The sequence below is a fragment of the Dermacentor albipictus genome, chromosome 8 (genome assembly GCF_038994185.2).
Source record: "Dermacentor albipictus isolate Rhodes 1998 colony chromosome 8, USDA_Dalb.pri_finalv2, whole genome shotgun sequence".
Classification (NCBI taxonomy): Eukaryota; Metazoa; Arthropoda; class Arachnida; order Ixodida; family Ixodidae; genus Dermacentor; species Dermacentor albipictus.
The window spans coordinates 61,292,938-61,317,401 of NC_091828.1; the positions used below are offsets into that span (position 1 = coordinate 61,292,938).

The following is a 24,464-nucleotide window of genomic DNA, read 5'->3' on the forward strand; positions in this document are numbered from 1 at the left end:
GCGTTGCCGACGGGATAACCTCCCGGAGAATGCGGGCTGCTGTATCGATGCCTGTGTGATAACGTATCGCCAGAATGTTTAGATTAGCTACTGTGGTTAATGGGCCAGCGCCTATTATCGCAAAGTGCCGTGTACGCTGCGTTCCCGAAAGCTTAGCCGGTTCTTTGGTCTCTTGTAATGCGATAACACCAGGGGAAGCATGTGGTGCGAAGGGGGTGATGTATTGCTCTAAGTGTGCTCGTTTTCGCCGGAAATCCAATGATTTACATTGCCAAATGTAGCAGGTTACTAGTTCATGAGTACTCGCAGCCATCTTTGTCAGGACGCGAGTACGACTTCAGGGTACCCTCTCTGGGACCGAATAGGTTGTTTTCCAGTTCTGTCAAAGGGCTGTTGTGATTTCGAGCCAGAGTCGCGACCATGTCCTGAAGCGCTTTGCGCGTGTCGTTTATTATGACGGCCCACTATGGAGCTATCAGTCTTTTGACAAAATTTGTGGACCGATCTCTAAAACGGGTAGTCCAACACTACGTGTCACGAGAGGCGAAGTGAACAATGCCAACTTCTTCTTTCTCTTTTTTCTTACACTATGGGTCTTTCATGTTTACCAGCAGAAGCAGCAGCAGCACTACTAGCAGCAACAGCGATGAGTCAACGCCAAGAAAAAACAAGGCGCCCAAGGAGCAACCTCCAACCAATGTCATAGCCGGTGTGAGGTGAGTCCTATATACGAGATCTCAACGTTGACTCTGCAAAACCTGTGCCAATGTAGTGTTGTATACGGCCGAACTCCAGGTGGTTCATTTTATTGCAACAACGAGTAGCATCATAGAAAATGAGTTTCTTTTTAATGACTGACTGAATAAACATTATTGAAGCCAGCAAGAGATGGTGGCTGGGTCTAGACCTGCCACGTGGGGACGTCGAGGTGTTGCCTCTTCGCCGCCTCGCAGGCCTGCTGGGTCGCCCAGAGTTGGTCGTCAAGGTTGGGGCTACGCAGGGCAGCTTGCCATCTCGACGAGAGGGTCGTGGGGTTAGTGTCGGGGTATTGGTGTGTACTGTCCCAAAGCATGTGTGGAAGTGTGGCTGGCTGTGTCTTGCAGATATGGCACGTGGGATTGGGGTAAATGTCTGGGTAGATCTTGTTATGAAGTTGTAACGAGGGGTATGTATTGGTTTGTAGCAGGCGGAAAGTTGTAGCCTGCGCTCGGGATACTTTGTTGTGTGGGCCGGGCAAGGTTCTACGCCCTAAGTAGAAGGACTTCACAAGATCATTGTAGCACGTCAGGCGATCCCTACCGGTGGGGGCAGCCTCCCCTTCTCCCGCGCGGTTAACTAGGCCTCGCGCTAGGGAGTGGGTAACCTCGTTGAGGTTTGGGAGGTGCGGGTGGACGGTGCCTACATGACGGTGCCTACAGTGTAACCTGATGGTCGGTTGAGCGGGGCGCTTGTTGAAAGGTGCGCAAGACTTGGTGTGAAATACGACCGTTGATATAGTTGATAACGGCAGAGCGGGAGTCAGAGACGATGGTATGGCATGTTGGGTCTGGTCTGGCTAGCGCGATGGCCACTTCTTCAGCTTCCCGAGCGTGTGGGGTTGCTAGGCTCATAGCATGGTGGAGAGAGCCTTCACGCGTGGTGACGGCTGCAAAGCGGGTACCATGGGGATATTCGTCGACGTCGACGAAACTCACACCGTCGTGCCGAGTAAGGGATTTGGTGAGAACCATGGCACGTGCTGTGTAACGTGCGTGGTTGTATTCGGGGTGCATGTTTCTGGGGATAGGATCGGCGTGAATCCAAGCTCGTATGGTGGAGGAGATCTGGTGCTTATGGCCGTGTTGATGGTGGTAGGTGATACCGTGCGAGGTGAGGATATGGCGACCCGTCGCTGTGAGAGTGAGTCTCTCCAGCTGAGAGCGACGTTGGGCCTCGATGAGCTCGTCCAGTGTGTTGTGGACGCCTAGTTGAAGGAGGTCAGTGCTGGTGCAACCGGGGAGGCCCAGGGCTTGTTTATAGACACCGCGTAGGAGGATGTTGATCTTGGTTTGTTCAGCCTTGTACCAGTTTAGATACGCAGCAAGGTAGGTGATGTGGCTTTAAATGGGTGCGCTGTACTACAGCATTCAAATATATAAGTGAGGATACTGTGAGAAAATGTAAAATGACACAAAGCCCAACTAACGCTAGACAAGCAGCATAGTACAATAACCATCTTCACAACGATTTCTGCGAACACAAGACACTAGAGAAAGACTTTCATTGGTTTTAAGTAGTGATTAAGAAATCATGATATATGGATTTACAATACATGGAGAAGAAATGAGCGATGCAGGACTGTCTGCAGCATTCATTAACGTTTCTGTGAGGTGGAAAATAGTTTTCAATCCCGATATATTACGATTCTTTGGATGAAAGCTCACTCACAGGCCCAGCGAGATGTGCTGATCCACCAGGAACCAGGAATTCTGCACAGAGCATGAAAACTGCGCAGCAGGACAACTTCCATAGCTTAAGTTGCCGGGCTAGTTGATTTTGCATGCTAATTTAAAGAGAGGGTTCTGCAACACCACAAAGACGATAGTGCACATGTTCTCGTCCTGTATTTCTGTTGTTATTGTAGCACCATGCTTTCTATATATCATGACCGCTAACAACTGGAAATAGCATTTACCTTGAAAAGAAAGTTTTCAATCCATTTCCGGTCTCATCTCGGCCAGCACATGCATGAGCTACGGAAGGAGAAATGTACACGAAATTTCACAATACATGCATGCACGTGGTAATGGACACTCACCATTGTGCATTGATTAAATCTAGAGGGCACTGGGGGCAGCAGAGGCTTGTGAACCTGCATGACGAGTTGGAAGCACATCTCGAACAGCATCTAACAGAGCACATAGAGGTGAGGATGAATTCCACTCTATGTGAAGGTTGTTTAACAATAAAGAAATGTACCTTCAATGTGAGAAGCTATCGAGGAAAGAAGATGGAAGTAGTCCAGAGTCCTAACTGGAGCCGGCAATTATACAGAAAGCAAAGAAACTGGGCTGCGTGCCAAATACTTCCCTTGCGCTGAGTAAGCAACACTGTTTTCCTTCTTATCAAAACCCTTCCAGGGTATCGAAAGCCTCATGTCCCACTGCACCTGGAGGACGTAGAGATAGATATGCCGTGAGACAAAATGCAGGTGTATGCTACATGCTGCAATTTTGCGTGTAAAGAACGTGTTATCGGCAGCTGCCAGGAGTTGGGTGCCGTTCAAGGGTGCATCAAAAACATGTGGGCCTGCGTGGGGCACAGCTGGCAGTAAGCGGAAAATAACATGATCAAATCGGGGCTGCAGAATGAGTAAACAATATTTCCTACATTGGGGAACTGATGCTGAAGTTTGCTCGCCTGGGACGCAATCTGGTTCCTGCTCACGTAAACAATGCACTTATGTAAGAATGCTACTACATGCTCGGACACAGTGCAAGTAGCCTGGTAATTACGCCATACATGTTCCCGAAATGCCAATTCTCAGGTCCATTATTTTGTAATTTTCTCAACATGAGCTTTCCCAAGTCCTCTCTAGCATTGAACCTCAATTACGTTATGCGCATGGTCAGTGAAAAAAAAAATATTCTTTGTCACAACGTTAAGACTTTCAAAAGTGTGAGCTTACGTAGAGTTAGTGGCTCTCGCGGTTTGGGTTGCTCCCTAAGGCTTAATATAGATAATGTCGCATTCTTCAAATCTTTTTCTCCGAACTTGTTTAAGACTAGCTGCTCATATTGATTTTCTTCAAAATGATCCTGGACACAAGAAACAAATCAGATTGAAATGATGTCACAGCATCAAATCACCAGAAACATCAGAAACGTCACAGAATAGTGTATGAATATTCTATGCAGAAGCAGGGACAGAGAAGGAAGTATACTTGCGCTTCTGTAAAAATGTGGTCCCCTAACCTACTGCATGACTAACAGGCACCATGCCGAAATTACCACGACTATTTTAAATTTATGCGCTAACCGCATCAGGCGATAATCCGAGGTGACATACGGCGCGATGACTTGAAGGCCGCTGAACCATGGTCGCTCATAGCGTCGTTCAGATTCTGAGTTTGCAGAAAATTTAACCCATCGCCATCATCGCGTGAAGTGGTTTGTCAAAGTAGTCAATATGAAGAAGGCGTTGTGCCTACATACGCGACTTCCGATGTGACTTTCTAAGCTAAGTTCGTGTTCTACAGAGTGGTTTCAGCGATGAAACTGCCGACGCTCACTCCATTTTCAGCCATCCATCTACACAGTACAATGAAAACGTTGAAGAATCTATGGAACAGCAACGAGAGTTGCAGTTTACGCCCCCACTTATGACACATATCAGTACTTCGTTAATTTATTTAAGAGCCGCAGTAAAATCTTATGGCCCAACCTAATTGTTCGATAACGAGGAGCGAGGGCGCTACACTACAGACAGCGAGCAGCTGGGAAATTGTCGCTCTGGCGTATTGTGTAATTAGGTACCTTTCTCTGCGCTTGTTGCTAACGCTGCCCAATTATGTGTTCAAGAATACACCATCTAGACCAAACAAGACTGTTACTACGCTTGCTTTATCTGCGTCCAGTCCCATCTCCTTGCGCGCAAGCGGCAGCGAGAGACGATGGCGTCGTCATCGTGCGACCTGTCGCTGTGTGACATCACCTCATACGGTTACCACTCTCTAGCCGCAAAACTAACTGGCTGGGGCGAGCGACTGCCTTGGCGGCTGAAAAACGACACGAAATTTTGCGTGTGATCGAACCGGAAGTGGACAGTTCACGCAGCACGGCAAAGCAAAACACAACAGAGAGTAACAACCCACGAGCACTTCCCTCACTAAGGCGCGACGATCCCGTAGGTTTGGCATTGACTCGTTCTATTCGGTGGACCCAGGCTTCCCGGCGACCTTCCTTCTCTTTTCCGCGCGGTAAGGCAAAAGGCTTCTTCCCTTTACTGTCATAGTTATGACATCCCAACACGCAGCAACAAGTCATAGCGAGACCACGGAGTCAGACCACCACTTCGCATACATGCCATAAGTGCATGTGACGAGCAGAGGGACACTTTCAACATGGCGCTGAGGCTGCAAAACCAAACTATAAAGAGCTTAAGGTGCACGCGCTATCACGTAGCAGCAATCAGGCAATCGAAGACAGAGGAGAGAGGAAAGCGGCATAGTTCAAAAGATGGTGGTACTTTTCCCGAAGGTAGAGGGGCTTTAAGTATACCGTCATTTGCCATTGGAAGTGCAATGATATACATCAGGCGAGAAGTACGTCATGTCACCTTACCTGCGCAAGGCAGGTAAGGTGACGTGACGTTCCAAAGGTGGTGACGTTCAACTTGCTTGGAAGTCGCCGATGTGCAAGTGTCCCTAGGAGACCGAAAACTAAGTGTGGCGTCGATGTATATAACTCCACGAAGGAAGGTCTCCATGGAGGCTTTTCTAATAGTTTTGCATTCCTTGCCACTCCCCTGGAACAATCTGTGATTACTCTAACACACATAATTTACTTAGCGAAGGAAAAGTCGTCAATGTTGGAAACAAGAAACTTGCCACTGCTGCGAATGCTGCTGACTCATCTGTGGTGAACGATGGCAAAGCATTTTTCTTTCGTGCGATAGACCTCGTGTTACATTCTGGAGACCATTTGGGGTCATCTACAATGCCCCAAACTGGATGAGCAGCGACCATTTCCGCATCTTCGCAATAATCATCAGATTTCAGAATGCCTTCGGCAATTCTCTACTGTGACACGCTGGGACACATAGAGCTAATGTTTGGATGAATACCATGGTGAGCTGTTTCAAGGCAAGATAGTGGCAGTTTCAGTGTTGAAACCGCCAGGCCAATTCCCTACTCCTGATTTGAAACTAAGTAATGTCTCCACATCGCGTGCGAAAACGGAGCGTAATGGGATAAACGCTGCCATGCGTCGTCACTCAAAAGAGCTTGAGCCAGCTACAATAGCCTGCTTTCTGTGAGGGCTTATCGGCTTTTTCTCCAATGACAAGCATATGGGAAGTAATCACTAACCTATCATGAAAAATTCGCCCACATGGGCCATCGTTGCACAAGTTATTTAATTGCGTCTGGAGCATATGAGGGATCCCAGAAGCGTGAAATACAGCATAGGTGGGGCCAGTGTTCATCTCTGGAAAGTATCCTGCGAACCTTGCCTCATATTGCTAACATCATGCGTAATGAAATTGATGGAAAGACTATTATGTTCGTAGTTACGATGGTGTCTTGACCAAGGAAGTAGACTGTCATCATGTGCTACCAGATTTTGTTTGCGGTTGAGTGCCGAGGGCAGTTTCATGGACTTACTAAGTCACGTCGACCACCATCGCGTCAACGGATTTCTGACCCTCGCAATTTTTATGGACGTTGCCAAAGCATACGACTCCATGCTCCATACAGGCATCATCAACGGACTCCAGACCGTGGGCTTCTCCGGGAATGCTTCTCGATTCATCCAACAGTTTGACATTTATTTCTCCAGGATACGCGCGGAAATATGAGCGAATGGCGACGTATTTCCCTTGGCACCCCACAACATACTGTGCTATCTCCTTTGCTTTTTAACGTTGCCATGGAGAGCCTCGTACATGCACTGAAATTAGGTTGGACAGAAGTTAGTGTCCACGTACTCAGATGGCATATGCACTTGCATATCAGGGAACCAACACAAGAGTTCGGCTCGGATAGCCCCGGGCGCAGACTCCTTAATCGACACTTGGCCTATCAACGCTTTATCGACGCTTGGCCTATCTTTGCCAAAGGAAAAATCTGCTTCCGTGCTTTTTCCGGAAAAGATGAGGAAGTCATCACGCCTGGCGCTCAAAAATGAAGGCTATCCAACACGTCGTGCAACTAATGTTCGATTCCTGGGCATCACCATCAACAGGATGCTACTACGGCAACGCGCAGCCCTCAATTTTGTCTTCATCAGCGCAAATAGCCAACGCAATGCGCCGCATGGCGAGTGCACGTTGGGGAAGAAATATTATGTTCATGCTTAAACAGAGCCCTGCACTTATAACAAGCAGCCTTCTCCATCAGCTTCCGTTCATGTTACCATCTCTGAGCCAATTCCAGCACTTGGAGGCAGTGCACTGAAAGGGACCTTGTTTGGCAATTGGGTTCCTCAGGCCGCTTCAAACAAGGTTGGTACTGAAGAAGTCTTTTCAACTGTGCCTTTTGGAATCTCGGGTCTTGCTGACGCTGCTGTTCAGGCTGGGCGAGTCCCCGTGCGCACGAAGCTTCTACGGAAGCTAAGCGCAAGAACTCGCTCGTATTTCCATGCGCTGCTGAACACTTTTCGATATTCATGATGGGAATAACCTAAAAGGACTATCTTAGACCCATCAAGCCTTTTTTCGAAAGTTTACTGCAGCCTCAGTATATCCTAACAACCAGCGAAACGACACCATTTCAGCAGTCCAAGTAAAATATATGTGCTAGACCTCTTGATCAGAGTTCCAAACCCACATACAAATGCACCATACGGGCAGGAGTGTGCACAAACAGATAGCTTCGCAGCGGCATTCGGCATACCCTCCCTTCATATGTCATAGTCTGGCCGCCAGTATCGCGTAGTTTTGTCTGCAACAGTAGAAGCGTCCGCAGTTACCGCGGTCTGGGGAAAACTACGCGCCTATTCCATACGAGACGTTGCGGTGCTTGCGAACTCAAAATCCTTGTTACAGTGTTTACACCTAAACCTACGTCGAGACAAGTTTACAAGGCAATCTCTGGCACTCATCAAAATTCTAACGAGGAAGCAATTCAACGTGCAATTTCATTGAATCCTGCCCCACGTAGCAATTGAGGGAAATGAAAAAGCTGACACTATTGCATGCCTATCACAGACATGTGTCCCAAAAGTAAGAGCGGCAAATATTTTTCAGACCATAAGGCTACTATCCCCATTCATTTCAGCGCTATCCACCAGTCTTCACACCACACCTGTGTGACCCACGGATTACTCGCGAAGTAGAAATGGCGTTGTACCGCATCAGAACCTACTCCACACACTCCCCGACGTTGTGATTCAAAGCTGGACGATGCGTTTTTCCGCTTTGTGGTTTCTGTGGTGATATCGAAGGCATCGAACATTTCATTAGGCTATGCCCACAGTTCGACACGGAAACCAAAGCGACAGTAGACAGCCTGCAAAAGAAGCCTTACGATAGTGCATGCGATATTGTATGTGCAAGTACTGAGTGGTAGACAATTTCGATTAATTCTAGAGCACCTGCGTTCAACTGAAGGCCAATATTGATAAGTCTATCTGAACCTACGTTCACTTGTGTGACCTGTGCAGGCCACATGACGGGCAAGTTTCTGGGCCATTGTTTAGTACCGTTATTGATTCCGGGCAGCTGAGTCACACATTGTTTGTATAGTTTAGAGTTATTTTAATGCACCAATATAGTAGGTAGACTTCACCCGCTATGGAGCTGTCACACTCATTTGACTAAATCTCGAGGACTGTGCCATCCAACACTATTTGTCGCGAGAAGCGAAGTGTACAATGCAACTTCAATCGCTTTTCTTAAACTATGCGTCTTTAATCTTTACCACCAGCAGCAGTAGCAGCAGCAGCAGCGATGAGTCAACACCTAAGAAAAACAGGGCGACCATGGAGAAACCTCCAACCAATATGAAAGGCGGTGTGAGGTGAGCCCTATATATGAAATCTTAACATTGCCTCTGCAAAACCTGTGCCAATAAAGTGCCGTATGCAGATCAACTGCAACCTGGTTCACTTTATTGTACCCACGAGTAACGCCACCGAAAGCGAATGTTTTTTTTTTAATTAATGTATATTTCATTTCGTTTGGATACCCGCAAGGCACATCTGCTTTGTGTGACCTGTCCGCCTTGTTGAGAAAAACCACGATGGCCGCATTTATTTTTGGGTGAAATGCGGAAACAAATGTTTTAGATTAAGGTTCAGGTTAAGAAACTTACGTGGTGCAAATTATTCCGGTGTCCCCCACTACAGTGGGCATCATAATCACATCTTGTTTTTGGCAATTAAAACGCCATAAATTTTATAGAAACTATATTCTGACTTCAAACTAAAAGTTCCTTTCAAATACTGCAAAACGACAGACACAGTGTATTCGTACAACGCGAAACACAGTTCTGAGTACATTCTAGAAAACATATTGCCGGTTCAAGTATGGTTTCAAGTTTTTTTAAGGCGCTTGCCTACACGAAAGTACCGTATTGTGCTATCGTGATAGCAATGAAATGAAACACTTGGGCATGTGGCAAACACACTGGAAAGCTTCAAGTCACGTGGTCGTGCTGGAAATTCGAAAACAGAAAAGAGCGCCGTTTCTTCGGCCACGTCCAACCCTATATGCCAAACTACTTTTTTCTAGTCTTTATTCTGAAACGCCTGCGAACACAAACTCTTTCATTCGAATTTTATTTCAATGCACTCCAATTTTCGCGTATTCGGAAGCTATGGGATTAAATACTGAACATAATAGTTAGCATGATCACTCTGTCACAATCTTCGGTTCTCATCTCCTGTGCAATATCCACATAGACAGAGAAAGACGTGCAAAGTATACATTAATGAAGCCCAGGAAGTCAAAATTACTCAGTAGTCCCCACTACGGTCAGCCTCATAATTAGTTTTCATAATTTAGGTGAAACTCGATACCTTCGCATGAATAGTATTTGCAAGAACGAGTGGCTCTCATTCCGTAACAATAGTTATCGTGCTATTTTAGAACACTTTTTCTTACCATGTGTAGCAGTCCTGCCAGAACAGCGCAGTCTGCAAGAATATGCAAATCAACGAATATTAGGTTGCTATTTACATATAAACACCATAAGGGTATGTACAGAGGTTGTGTGCTTCTCTCCAACCTAGCAACTGGTAATACCTTCGTCCACTTTCATTTTCCCTATTTATTATTTGCTAAATGTTCCATCTCAGACACATATAATTAGCTCTATGCTTACGTTGGCTTCATAGACTGTTGACCTTACATGTTCGTGATTGAAGAAATCGAGCCTCGCTCTCTCCTCGTTCGCTAAAGGCTATAGAAATACTCAATGATTCACCTGGACGTTAAATTGAACCAAGATAATTAGTTCGATAAGTCATGCGTTTCAAATGGCCAGTTATCTCATGTGTTTTTGTTAATATCATATAGCGGTAAAGTACTTGCTGCTTCTCGCAAAAGAATTGACATATTGCAGGTTTCCAGTGACAGATGTTACTGTGCCGATGTGAAATTCTGCCTCAACTTATTTGTAGTATCGCAAACAGAAGGAAGGGAAAGAACCGGCAGTGTGACACCACCGAAAATTTTCCCGCTAGTCCGTCGAGCTTAGAGAGTCAACTCACAACGCAAACTGGCGACAAGCCTAGCGTTTCAGAGGGATGTCTCAAATTCCTCGCGCAATTGCGGCAACTTGAGTGATGCAGCAGGAAACGTGCGGACATAAAACCATTCATTTTCGATATATATTCAAGGCGATTTGCCCACAGGAACCACTATAATTAATTTACATCGTCGCATCGACACGAGCGCAAAACATGATTTTCTCGCCTTTAATGTGATCAGTCGTTCGTGCAGCAACGCACTCTCAAGAAACATCTGCAAATGCACACGATCGAGAAATAGCAAACTTGTTGTGAGCATTTAGGCTAAACAGACCACTACCGGATAAATGATATTCGCAAAATTGCCTGGGCGTCTTCAGGTGATAACAGCTATGTCAGTTCCGCATATTTTGTCTATTTGTGAGATTCCTGACAGAACCACCCAGTTTGCAAGGGTTTACAAATAAAAGCGTACAAGGTTGTTGTCCCGTAATCAACTTCTTACAGCTATCAGAGTAATCCTCCCATTCGGGACATCAAATGTACCAAATATTTTTAGTTCGAGAAGTATCCTTTTTTCAGATGACTCCTGTTATAGAGAAAGTGTTCTTACTCATTCTCACATTGTGGCGAAGTAGTTCTTCCTGCTCTTGGCTAAAAAAACTCTTGCTGTCTTTCTCTAACAGCAGTTATTGTGTCTGTTTACAATATTCCGTCCGTCTATACGTAGGAATGCTGGCGCTCGAAAAGCAAGAAATCGGCACAGTGTAACCAGCAACACTGTTTCTGGTGGAGCATAGAACCAGGACAATCATCTCAAGCACACTAGCATCAAGCTATATGCCTGCAAGGAATGCCGCGAATACTTTCCTGAAATGTCGGCACTCGAGAGACACAGCAGGAAACACACGGGCGAAAAGCCCTTCATTTGTGATAAATGCCCCAAGTCATTCACCCGTAGCAGCAACTTGGAAGCACATCGCCGCACGCACATGGGTGAAAAAAAAGTCGTTGTCTGCGAAATATGTGCTAAAGAGTTCACAAGGAATCATCACCTCAAAGAGCACCTCACATGCCATACGGGTGAAAAATCTTTGTCTGCGAAATATGTTCTAAATCTTTCGCAAGGCACCATTACCTCCGGGACCATCTCGCGACCCATACGGCTGAAAAAGCCTTTGTCTGCAAAATATGCCATAAAAGCTTCACAAGGAATCATAACCTCAAACAGCATATCAGATGCCATACGGGGGAAAAACCCTTTGTCTGTGAATTATGTCCGAGAAAGTTCGCAAGGAAGAATTACCTCACGCGCCACCTCGCTTACCATGCACGTAAAAAAGCTTTTGTCTGCAAAATGTGTGATAAAAGGTTCGCAAGGAAGGAATCCCTCAAGAATCATCTCGCATTGCATACGGGTGAAAAACCCTTTGCGTGCCCTATTTGTTGTAAATCTTACGTGTGGAGGACCCAACTTACCAGGCATATTAAAAAGCATACAGACGAAAATTCTCACGCTGGCCCAGAATATCCTCAATGATTGGCGGCCAAGCAATGTCTCGATTAAAATGTCTACTCTTGTAGAGGCGAAGAGCTCGGAATTGTGAAGAATGAATAGAATCCCTTACGCGCGAGTTGCGTTCGGAACATTACCGCAGTAAAGACATGGATGACAAACCGCATCAGTTTACGCAGTGCCGCAGTCGCTTAGAGGGCAAAAAAACGCTCGACAGACGTTTTTGCTAGCAACGTATGCACTATGTGTAAAGACTTATTTTAAGAGATTTGGTTGAAAATTCCACGTATTCCATTGTGCGAGCTGATAAATAAACACGATAATCAATCGGGTGCGCTGAACAACTCGCTCGTCGGAAGATCATCTATCGCCACAATAAATTTGAGCCATGGTAACAAACATCTTCCGAGGAGTGGCCGAATATTTAGGCATATATACAAGTTCACACAAAGGGTGACAGTGTGGGCAAAGCGCGCGGTGTGCTTTTGAGCTCCTGTGATGGCGAAAACACTTGGAGAAATCCTCGATTTAAGCTGTGTTAGCTGGCTGTGAAGACATCACGAGGGGAGATATTACCCCAACAGTTAGTATAACAATTTTGGAAGTGGGTGATGTTCGTCTGGCTCTTCGTTCCGCAATTCAGTCTTGATGACAAACCCTAACAGGTTGCTGCTTTTATATTCCTGGGACTTCGGCTTGAAACTGCCAGCTGAATCACCATTACCGCCTATTCAGTGCAGAAAATTTCAGTTGCAAGCATTTTGGCGTCATTAAAACAAGATTTTACTCTGGATGTTTTTAACGATTGACCTCCAATCACAGTGGAAATGAACATCTACCACGATCTGAGGCTTTAAAGGCTGAGGAATGCATACCGTTATCAGAAATGGAGTAGCGTCCTTTCTTCAGATTGTAAGTGTCCCATCAATTGTCCAGGTATTTCGGTAGTTTACTTTTTCATGTATTTACCTTTTTCGCATATCCGTAACTGCTGTACGCGTCTACCGTATGAACATTAAAACCAAAGGTACTCGCAGAAAATATTGACCGAAATTCACCCAACAGTAAGCAAAAAACAAGATTTTCGAACTGGAGTCATTTTTGTCTGCTTAGATCTTATTAGCTTCACAAATGCTTTCATGTTGAGTTCAAAATCATTTTTATTGATTGTATTTATCAACAGATTCAATGATCCCCCATATACAACCTTTGTGTATCTTTCTCTCTTTCCTGCAAATCGTGTATTACTTCCGTTAAATTAGGCTGATTATTGCTAGAGAATTTAAGTGATGTTCACTCTAGCAGTTCGCTCTGGCACATAGACAAAGTAATTTCCATTTAATTTTATTTAACATGGAAATCGAGAATCGGACAATCGAAAGGAGGTTATGAGTGGGAGAAAGAAATTTTCTTTTAGTTTCAAGGATGCCTTCTTGACTTTGAAGGGCAATTTCTTGTCCGCGTGGAATATACAGGGTGTTTCAGCGAACACTCTCAAAATGTTTTAAAGGTTGCCTGTGGCAGATAGCTCAATTCTAGTTGATGAGCTGGTCTACTCAGAGGAGGGGACACTACTTGCACAAAAAACTGAAATGTAAAATCGACTAATCAACGAGAATTCACAATTAACTTTTTAGCTAATTATGTTATGACCCATATCACAATTTACAAATTCTAGCAGTGGACATCGCACGGCGAATCCACTCGCAACAATTTCGACACTAGTTTCGATACTAGTTTCGAGATGTAAATTTCCGAACTTTGCGGAGAAATGCACAGGCTGTTCAGAAAACAATCTTCCTGTGAAAATATGCCTTTGGAACCGTGTGGCTTCAGCCAAAAAAAAAGAAAATGCCGAGGCTGCATTCATTAGTAGTATGGCACGTATTGAAGATATAACTCCAAGCTGGAGGGTTAAAACGAGGTGAAATTGTAAGGCTTGAGGTGTCTTCCTTATGAAGGTTTGCGACTTTCTCTTTTATGTACCGACGATGCGAGTAGTTCTCCGTTTGTATAATTCTACAACCCTTGATCGAGGCATGGTGTGGCTTAAGATGTTTGAGTTTTCCTTACGTAGGCAGCCTAAGGTGCGCTATAGCATCTCAATTATTCTTTAGGCATTGTAATTGAACTGTCGAAAAAACTTATTCATGCTTTGAATTCGAAGTTGTAGTGAACAGATGGGTTTTCCGAACAATGCATGCCTCGCCACAACGACAGTTGGTAACTATGGTTGGAGGAGGGGTGTGCCATATTGTCAATAAAGGCTACTGAAGGCCACTATGAAACGTTTCGTGGCTAGTTATTGATTGGCTCTCGATTTTAATCACGATATATTTCTTTAAGGTGATTGTTGTTATCGTATTAGTGAAGCATATATATAATATACATGACGCACCATCGTGTTCGTAGCCATGAGTAATTCGTTTTATTTGGGCCTGCTTCAGAGAGCGGTGACAAAGCAGAAAATTTTTCGCACGTAATGCACGCCTAAACATTTCTTTTACGCATTATAAAGTGGCCATATTTGAGAACAACAACTCATCAGAGTAATAAGAATCATGACGAGAGCTTCGCTGTGTAATGTCTTTCTAACACGGACACATTTTGACACCAAATACTAAGACATTTCTCCTGTGTAAAATACAATGTCCCTCATAGCCAAGTACTAAGGTAATGTTCAGCCTTTAGCAAACCATCATGCAATGCTTCGCATTTTAAGTTGTTGAATTTGCAGACATTCTTTTTACGCTAATTTTATGGCCAGACGCGGCGATTATGCATTGCAAAACGAGTGAACCTTTTTAACACGACATAGCTTCCGATATCCCAGCTGCAAACTTACTCAACTCTCGCCCCTTTTTACGAAATAAATCTGGTTCAGGAATGATAACAGAAAGGTGACAGATGGTTCAATAATAGCGGCTCCAGCTCTAGTAGAGCACATACCAAGCCAAAAAATGCTGTAAATCTGACCTTCAAGGTCAGCCAAGGTCAAACTAGGGTCGGTATATCGTAAAGCTGCTCCAAAGCGATTTTATTCCGAATCCGCCTCTACCCCTCCGTGATTGGTCCACATTTTTCAGGCCGTGCCCATGTTGCCTGTCTCAAGCGACGTCAGGAACCCTCAAAAACCGACACGTCAAAGTGATGGTTACGCACTACTTATGCTTAATTATGCCGAACAAACCTGGCAATATCATCGCATAATTGATGACTACCCCGCTCCATTAGGAATACAAAATGGCTTCCTTCTTGATTGCGTTGGCAGCGGCGGCTAGTCAGCTCGGCCGCGGGAGGAGGGAGCCGGAGGTTGCGTTTGACGGGACAGACGACCTGTTTCGGCGGAAGTTTCGGCTGAAGAGACTGTGCGGTGGCTGTGCGAGGACCTGGCGCAGGAACTCGGAGGCTTGAGAGCAACAGCGATGTTGGTATAGCGACAAGTGTTGCGCGCACTGCGCGTCTTCGCCACAGTCAGTTGCCGAGGGATGGCAGGGTGCAAGGAAACTGTTTTAGGCTTGTAGTGCAGCTCAGAAAGAGCAAAAACAGGAATGAGGTAGGGCTAATCAAAGGGAACGGAATACAGAGTGAGCGCTAACTTCCAAGGAGACGTTTGGGGTGACCCAGCTGGTGGTGACCAAGTGTGTGTGACGCTTGGCGGAGGCCAACATCCACGCAGGTACGCGCAACAAGTGGGTCCACTACAAGAGGACGCCACAGGACGAAGTAGCCTTTAAAGTAGCGTTCCTTCGACGCGGCACCAGTACCGGCATCATTGGTGCGTTTGGACGGCAGCCTTTCGCCATCATCGCACCGATGCACGAGCAGATACCAATGTTCATGTGCCGCAAGGCCTGCTGCGCCATCAATGCAATGTTCGTTTCATTAGTTTTGTGTCGTTTGCCCGTCATAGGAACGCGTGGATTATACTGTGCGCGCTCTCGTCAGATATGTGACATAGGCACGCAGATTCTCTCCGTGGACGCTCTTCGACCGGAGTCAGACCAGGACACCTCCATCTGGAGAACAGCGAGGTTGCGTCGTCGGTTCCAGGAGGGACACAATGCCAAAGGAACCTCAAAGGTGAGCAGCGGCTAAATTTATACAGTTGCGATCCTGGCAGCATACAGTAAAGTGCGCTCACGCTGTAAGACGATGTTTTAGCCCGAACCGCCTATGTTGTTGTGGTTAGGTTACGTGAAATGTTCGAATTCTTGAAAGTATCTGCGCGAAAGAAAGTGACAACACACCTGTGCTGTACTTGAAACTCCTTTTTAATAAGGAAATTTATTGAAATTGAAATTGAAATTATTGCGTATAAGTACATTCAGGTACGAAATATATGCAAAAGGAGGTCTTATATTCAAAGACCGTAAAGTGAAACCTCCACTTGATACATGAAAATAAGAAAATGTGCGCATGCATGATTAAACAGCATAAATACCTAATACACACTGAAACATGGGTACAGAAGAACAGAAAAGAAGAAAAAGCACTACATTAATCAAGTATGTCTTCCTCAACAATGCCATTGTTGCAGATTGCCACAATATGGGCCTACTGCTGCATAATCCTCGGGGCCAACCAACGAGACGACAATGGACTGCTCCCAGCCTGTGGTCTGGCTACGCATGCAAGGCTCAATATGGATCTTGCTCGACTACTCGTCTGGCAACCTAGAACCAATACTACAGTCGTCACAGCCAGTGGGGGATTTAAAGGCCAGCCAGCCATCTTCCGCTTCGGGCACGACATGGCTTATACTTGAAGCGATGTCGTGCCCAAAGCATTGGTGACGAAGTATGCCTTTCTCAACATGCCATTTTTGAGAGTTGGTTACCTGGCAGGTGCTGCTTCGTTTAACTCTAGCGATTATATTGTCATAGCGATGTCGTGCCCGACAAACTGGACTGACGCGCTTAAGCGCTCGGTTATTTTGTTATCAGCAATGTACTTCACTTTGATTGAGCAGTTACTTGTTCTCGCGAGTGACGTCGAGCAGAATTCTGATCCAATGTCGAAGGTTTAGGCCGACGCCTTCGCTGCTGCCTTGGAACGAATAAATAACCTTGAAGACGCAGTGGCTTCTATGCAAGATGATTGTAAAAATTTCCAAAAAGGACAGTTGCTTTGTAAAGTGTGCAGAAACATGCGGAAAATGAGAAGGCTTTGCGCATTGACCTCAAACAAGCGAATGAAGAACACGCTGCCACTGTAAACGAAATTAAACTGCTAAATACAATGCTAGTAGCGCTGCAATCATCAATGCCATCTCAACGACCTGGGGAATCTGGAGCGTGTTTGGAAACATTGCGTGACGTTTCGAATCAGCTGTATAAAATGTCTTCTACATGTGAAAATGCAGAAAACTGTATGCAGCGATCCAGCCTGCTCTTCTTTGCAATAGCAGATCAAGCTGAAGAAAACTGGGCTGCTTGAGAACAAAAAGTGATACAATTTTGCTGTGAAACATTGTGCACGCAATTCTCGACTGCGACGTTTGAGAGGGTGCACTCATTATGAAGCTTACAAAGGCAGGGAACAAGAAGAGATTTCGGGAAGAGATTTCGCCAGCTCCCTGGCAGGAAGGAAAGCAGCTAAAAGCTTTTGCCAAAACAGAAGCTAAGCCTTCCACGTTATCAACCGATCGACTACGCAATGGGTACGCCATTTAAATTTTTCATAGCACTTGCAAAACCGTTGTTCCTTGTGGGAAAGAGCTGGAAACCACACTGCTTGATGTGAACCGCAAAACGTCAAAGCCACCTGTCATAGCACCGTCATTGTGGATATATTACCCAAATATACGAAGTCTATTGCCTAAACGCGACGATATTGCATCATTTCTTGATGACTGCAGTTCAGATATTCTTGCTCTTACTGAAATATGGCTACACCATGAAATAACAGATAAATGAAATATACCTACATGGTAGTGCACTTAACATGTTAAGGTGTGATCGCACTGAAAATAGAGATAGTGGCGTACTCCTCCGTATCAAAAGAACAGTTACCCCACAGGGTAATAATGTAAATTCCAGTATTGAGACAGTATGCGCTATACGTCAAACCTAATGGAACAAGGTACTGAAAGGATGTTGTTATCGTCCTCTCGATACAAATGAGAACTTTCTTGTCGAACTGCGCAATAATATTTCAAAAGCCCTTGAGCTCTGTCAAGCTGATATCGTCTATCTTTTTGGTGACCAATTTTCTTTTGATCGGCTGGAATAACCTATCATCCTCTTGTCATACATCAATGGGGTTCTTTTTCATGGGTTCAATTTATTCCGAATGATTACCCAGCCCACCCATGGTTGTGACATTTTAGATTTAGTTTAAACTAACACCGCTGGAACAGTTGGTGAAGTTGTTTACATAGACGCTTTCAGCGATGACAAGCTACCCCAACGTAATCTTTAGATCCTCTTGAAATTTACAGGCGTCCCAAGCAAAACCAGCCGTGATTACAACAGAGGAGAATATGACAATATTAACAAAGTACTTGAGACATTTCTTTTTGGCACCTTTTTAGCTTCGCTTTCTGCTCGGTCAGTCAACGAAAACTGGCTTCTGTTTAAAGAGAAGTTGTCTGCTTTAGTGGAAACGTATATACCCTAATTGAAATAACAGGCGATAGACGAAACCTTTGGTTCTCCAAGTACTCTACCTTCAAAGGCTAAGAAACAAAAAGAATAGGCTTTATGCAACTGCAAAGCGTACAAACTCGCCCGTGACATGGGATAAATATGGCTCATTTTTGAAAGATTACTGCTTGTCTTTAAAAGAGGCTAAAGAAAATCAAGATCTACCTTCACAACCTAAAAGCAACCCAAAAACTTTTGGCAGACGATTTCATTTCGTAGTGCCTCGCATCACATTTCTCAGTGATGGCAATCAAGCTCAAATCAGTGACAAGTAATGCCCAGTCGTCTTAGATGCATTTTTTATCCATATTCACTACAGAAGACCATTCAAATCTGCCGCAAGTCACTGATCTAGATTACCAGTACATGCAATTCATCAATGTAACAGAGGATGGTATCACAGGTCTCATATCTAACCTTAAGTTGACCACTTCTTCGGGTGTCGATAATATTACCTCAAAAGTATTTAAACATACGGCCAAACTGTCTAGCAAATTTTCGTCTTATTTTCCGCCAGTCATCATCAGGCCAGCTTCCCTTAGACAGGAAAATTGGAAAAGTGATACCAGTACACAAAGGTGGCAGCAAGAATTCCCCAGAAAACTATCGCCCAGTATCATTGACAAGTATTTCCTGCAGAATGCTTGAACATATTGCATCTCACATATATCATTATCGGGAATCAAATAATTTTATCTTTACTAATCAAGACAAGTTTAGGAAAGGCTTGTCATATGAGGCACAGTTACTAGAACTCACTACAGACTTGCATTTTAACATGCACCGTAATCTTTAGATTTCATTTTTCTCGACTTCTCCAAAGTCTTCAACCATGTCACTCACTGCTGTTTAATTTCCAAGTTATCCATTCTCCAATTAGACTGCTTAACGCTGTCCTGGATTCGCAACTTTCTAAATAATCGTCATCAATTTACAGTGGTTAATAATTTTACGTCACCCCTTGCATATGTCAGTTCCGGTGTACCGTAGGCAGCTTACTAGGACCCTTGTTTTTTCCTATTTACATCAATGATCTGTCCAATAACATCTCATCTTGCATGCGTGTTTCTGCCGATGATTGTATATTATTGTATGACCATCGCATTCTTCAAGAGCACCCTCATCTCTTTACCAAATGTTGTGAAGGCTGGCAAATGAAACTTAACTCATCTTAATGCAAACTAATGACATTCACGCGAAAAACACCATTTCATAGGTTTTCCTTTTATGTAAATACGAATATAGTATTTCAGGTATCAGTATATAAATATCCAGGCGTAAACCTTATACCGAGCATTTACTGGGCCTTTAGCATCACTACCATATTCCCAAACGCTTCCGAATCTCTTGGGTATATTCGTCGCGACTTGCGTGACTGCCCGTCGAACAGCCGTAAATTAGCATTTCTATCATTTGTACGCCCGCAGCTTGAGTTCGCGGCCCCCATATGGTCTCCCTAATCCGCATGCTAGAAACCATCCAAAACCGAGCAGGCCGACTCATTCCCCGAAATTACAGCTACCAGTCTAGCACAACACAATGAAAACTCGACCTTTCCCTTCAATCACTGAGTGGCAGACGCGACATAGCAATCCTTTCCTTGCTCCATAGATATGTTCACCAAATGAAGCCATCAAACTTGCCACTGGAATGCGCGTCTTGCACATCACGACGACATTATAATGACTTAAGCCTCCCTCGCTTTTATGGCATCACTTACGCATTTATTTTCTCGGCTCTACCACGAGCGATTCGTTTATGGAAATCGCTCCCTAATAGCACTGTCGCCCAAAAGAGCAATGAAAAATTCAGAATACTGAACCCGCAGTTTTCACAATAACAGATTTATTCATCTGCACATGTAGCATCTCATGTAATACGTGTCACATATGCGCCAAGCCTTCTTATTGGTGGTGTTATCATAATTTTGCTTGCTTCATGTATTCGGGCTATGGGCGGTATTTTACGCGAGTGATACGCCGGTTTTTATATTACCGTGAACTGTACTTTTCATTCCTTTCCCGACAACTGTTTGCATTGATTTAGCGCTTTTATTTGTGACACTATTTTGCAAGCACCTAATCATTAGACATTTTTGGCTCTCATATTTTTAGCGCTCGTATATCAGTTTTCTCTTGTCATTTGTTTAGCGACGCCCACCTTACTGAATGCTCCTCTTGGGGCCTGTAAGGTACTTGGAAATAAAAATAAAAATAACACGTGTACTTGATACACCTTGCAAGAACATTCCCAACTCGAATTTATATGAACTGATGGCTGAATGTTCTTTAACCTTATTGGGTGAAATATTCCATAGCGACGTTGAGGCAAAATTAACGGTGAGTTTTCCATTACTAGTTCTTGGTTTAGGCAGCAAAAAGTTATTCTGTGAAGCGAAACTGCTAAAAACGACATGGGGAACTGATCAGGGTAATAATGGCTATTACGAGTTTTCCATGACGAATTCGTACAATAAAATCTGTGGGAATGTTTCCTTAAGTTATGCAGTGGTAGTATATGTGAACAGGAAGCAACAAGGATATATTATCTGTGCGAGTATTAAACGTTATGACATGTCTAACCTCCTTTTGAATATGCAGCAAAGGGTTTACCCCAGGTAGAGATGCAGTAATAAAGATTACAACGAAATGCGTAATAAAGCGATAACAGGCTTTTAAAATGAAAGCGTGACCTAGCCTTTAGGAAATTTGTAATACTGGATACCGATTCCTTCATTAGTGAATTTATATGCGTAGTAAATGTCACATGCCTATGCGATTTCTTCCCCCGGAATGAAGTATTGTCCCAAACAAATATTGTCACTACCAGCGTGAATATATGCCTTGCTAGAAATGTACCAATTGTGCGAAGAAAAGATAATGAACTTACACTTCTTAGTATTATTACTAAGTCCATTATTCCAGCACCATTTCAATACGTTGGAGGCATCTTTGTTAATTTTGGATAAAGGGGAGCTTGTATATTTACTTCTGTTTAGTATCTAGATGCAGTTTTAAGTGCACTGCATGCGTCTTATGAAATTCTTTTAACACAGATATTCATTCAGGAATGCAGATCACGCACCTCGCCCAAATAGACACCTTCCTGAATGCTAAAAATAGGGGTTTTACTATTGAGCAGCCACTCTTATGTGCGCTAATCACAGCTGCGTCAGGTGCTCATCCTGTACATTCCTTCATTACAGCCTCTCCGTAGGTGGCGTATGTTACATGATCCATGCCTCACTCATTCAACCTTGTGCAGATAACCTAATACTATTTTTCTCGTATCATGCAAGTGACAGCGGCTACCCCAGGAAATATGACTCCCGACTCCAATGCCACGCCATCCATTGACGCACATTGGAGAGCGCAGGTACAACACTGCACAGGCTGCCATGCAGTTCGTAGTGCACCAGTGCATTGGGCTTCTGAAGAGCCGCTTCCACTACGTTCAGCAGTGCTGCGCCCTCCTTTAGAACCACACCGTGCACCCAACGTTATTGCAGCGTATGCACTGTTGCACAAACTTCGCCTTGACTAAGGAGACAGCGTGTTCGCTGATGTCGATGATGACTGTAGTAACAGCAGTACTAATGATGACAACGGCGGACCCCCTCCCCCTCCCTCCCCAGGAAGTTACCCGAGTCAAGAAAGCACATATAATGTATCTGGAAGGCATCGCTGCCAGGCACAATATTATAATATCATTGTGCACGAATCTGCAGCAGCACCAGCACTACTATCGAACCGTGCGAAGCCGGAGGCACTGAAAGCAGCACTAAACATGTTTCTGATGCTGCAGGGCACATGTTTATTTTTGCTGTTTGTAAGCCTAAGGGAGAACGAGAACCAACCTGAAGTGTCTGCAATAAGTGAATAGCTTACTGGGTTTTTTAAGTATATCTGCTAAAATATAATCAGCGTTTTCACATAGCTTGTGCCAAGAAGCCTTTACTACTTGAGATGCTTCCATCATTCTAATGTGAAACTACATAAAAGCCTTTCTTTTAGTAACTGTGGACAGAACACCTCGTGCTCAACAGCACACTGTTGTAGCCACGTCTCTGGGTAACTGGAGTCTGCCGATTGATTTGCTGTTGCAGTTGCTGTTGTTCCTGCCATCTTCATGCATCTCACTAATGCCGTCACCAACGCTGACACCGCCATCTGTACTGCGCATGGGTGGACACCGGTTTTCATCTCCTCGCTTCCTTTTTGGACTGCTGCAATGCACAACACTTTTCACTCCACCACGTGTACGGTTCTCACACAACTTGCAGCACCTGCGCAGTTTTACCACAGAGACACCGAACTGTTCCTTCTCCAATGGCCAAGTCATGTTGAAAACGACCGCCTGGCATGTCAAGCACAGTATTCTTTCTTGGAATAGTGTACATTTTAGGTAATTGTCAAGGGTCGAAAATTATAAAGATTCACTATTAGTGCAAGTAACATTATTGAAATTTATTCAATAACAGCGGTGCTGCTTAATCTTCTATTTCCGCTATGGAGCATTACCGGAAATCTCACCCCACCGGTGCACCGCCTCATGTTGCCAAGCAACCACCTGCGGAACACCGAACCACGTAAGCTCCTCGCAATCCGCGCACATAGGACGGAGTTATCACGTCACAAGCGAGTAAAAGCTCGTAACAGCCGGCGTGGCGACAGGCCTCTCGCCTCCTGTACTCCATGCGTACGTGCTGCTGCCATGGGTAGACCAAAGAAAGTCCGGACTCCCGATGAAGAAGCGGCTTACCAGGAAGAACGTGTACTGCCAAACCAGAAGTTTGGCACGAAAAGCGCCGTACTGTCAAACGAGGACGAGAAACGCAGCTTCGGCATAGAACACCGCACCGAAGCTGCGGCTGAGAAGAGGTGACACTGAGTTGAGGATCCCGAGTTTCAGTCCATAATGCGCAAGAGTCGCCGCCTGAACGCTCGACGTGGCCGAGAAAGTGTTCCCGGCCTGTGACTGCTCGAAAACGTCTAGCGTCAAGCCCACCCAGACAACAACTTAGCAAAACCTAGTGTAACCTCGCAAAACTTAGAAACGACTTCGCCAAGCCCACCGACAGCTTAGCAAAACCTCGCATAACCTCGCAAAACCTACAAACTCGGACAAGCCACGTAAAAGCTAGGTGATCACAACCCTCTCGGTTGACTCCAGCCTTTCAGAACTAAGTGCAACCTGCGCACGTTTCTTTATGTTGCCAATGTAAATAAAATAATCCAACACTATTTCAGTGCCGTCTTAAGTCAACGTGAATGACAGTCATTACGATGCATAGCTGTAACCCCAGAGGGCACGATTTCATGGTGACAGAATAACAATATGATGTTCACTATGTGGGACCCAATATACTAAAAGTGGGCCTTCTGCACAGTAAATGATCGAAATATCTGACACGAGCACAATGATGGCTTTCAAGGTCATGCGCAGCCACTCACCTTCACTCGGCAAATTCACAGCCCAAAAATGTGTCTTGCCTGTCGTCCATTCAACGTATTGGTAGCACACAATAGCCTTTCTTTTTAATTACTTGTCCATTAACAAGACGTGCATATAAAACAGCAGTAGCATGTATTTAAACAACGATGCAAGTGAGGAAATCATTAGCAGTTTCATGGTCTTTCATATACCAATGGCTACAAGAGCAGTGTGGAAGTCAATGTACTAAACAGTGTCCGCATCGATGGCTACATCAGGTATACCAAAAACTGTGCTTTAACAGTGGAGACTAGGCTGCCTTGCTATCACTGGTAAGGACATCTGAAATATCACAATGACTATCATAAGTAACAGGCACTTGGTGTTAACAAAATTCTAATACGGCCAACTGGGGCTTCCATAGGCCCGAAACTTTTGGGTTTGCAAACATGGCATACATATAGCATGAAAACTCCAACA

At 44.6% G+C, this 24,464-nt stretch overlaps 1 protein-coding gene across 37 annotated transcripts in view; it reads left to right on the forward strand.

The window, feature by feature from the left end:
- Positions 1–24,464, forward strand: part of LOC135915154 (histone-lysine N-methyltransferase PRDM9-like) — a 473,262-nt gene that overhangs the window by 293,906 nt on the left and 154,892 nt on the right. For 3 of the 37 annotated variants that reach the window (XM_065448165.2, XM_070523463.1, XM_065448174.2), the window contains 2 exons: positions 612–716; positions 8,624–8,716. The exons of 27 other annotated variants lie outside the window; for them this stretch is intronic. In XM_065448165.2, coding sequence (XP_065304237.1) covers positions 612–716; positions 8,624–8,716 — 198 coding nt within the window. The remainder of the gene's footprint in view (positions 1–611; positions 717–8,623; positions 8,717–24,464) is intronic. 7 more of the 37 variants (XM_065448166.2, XM_065448175.2, XM_065448167.2 and 4 more) reach the window with 4 other exon arrangements.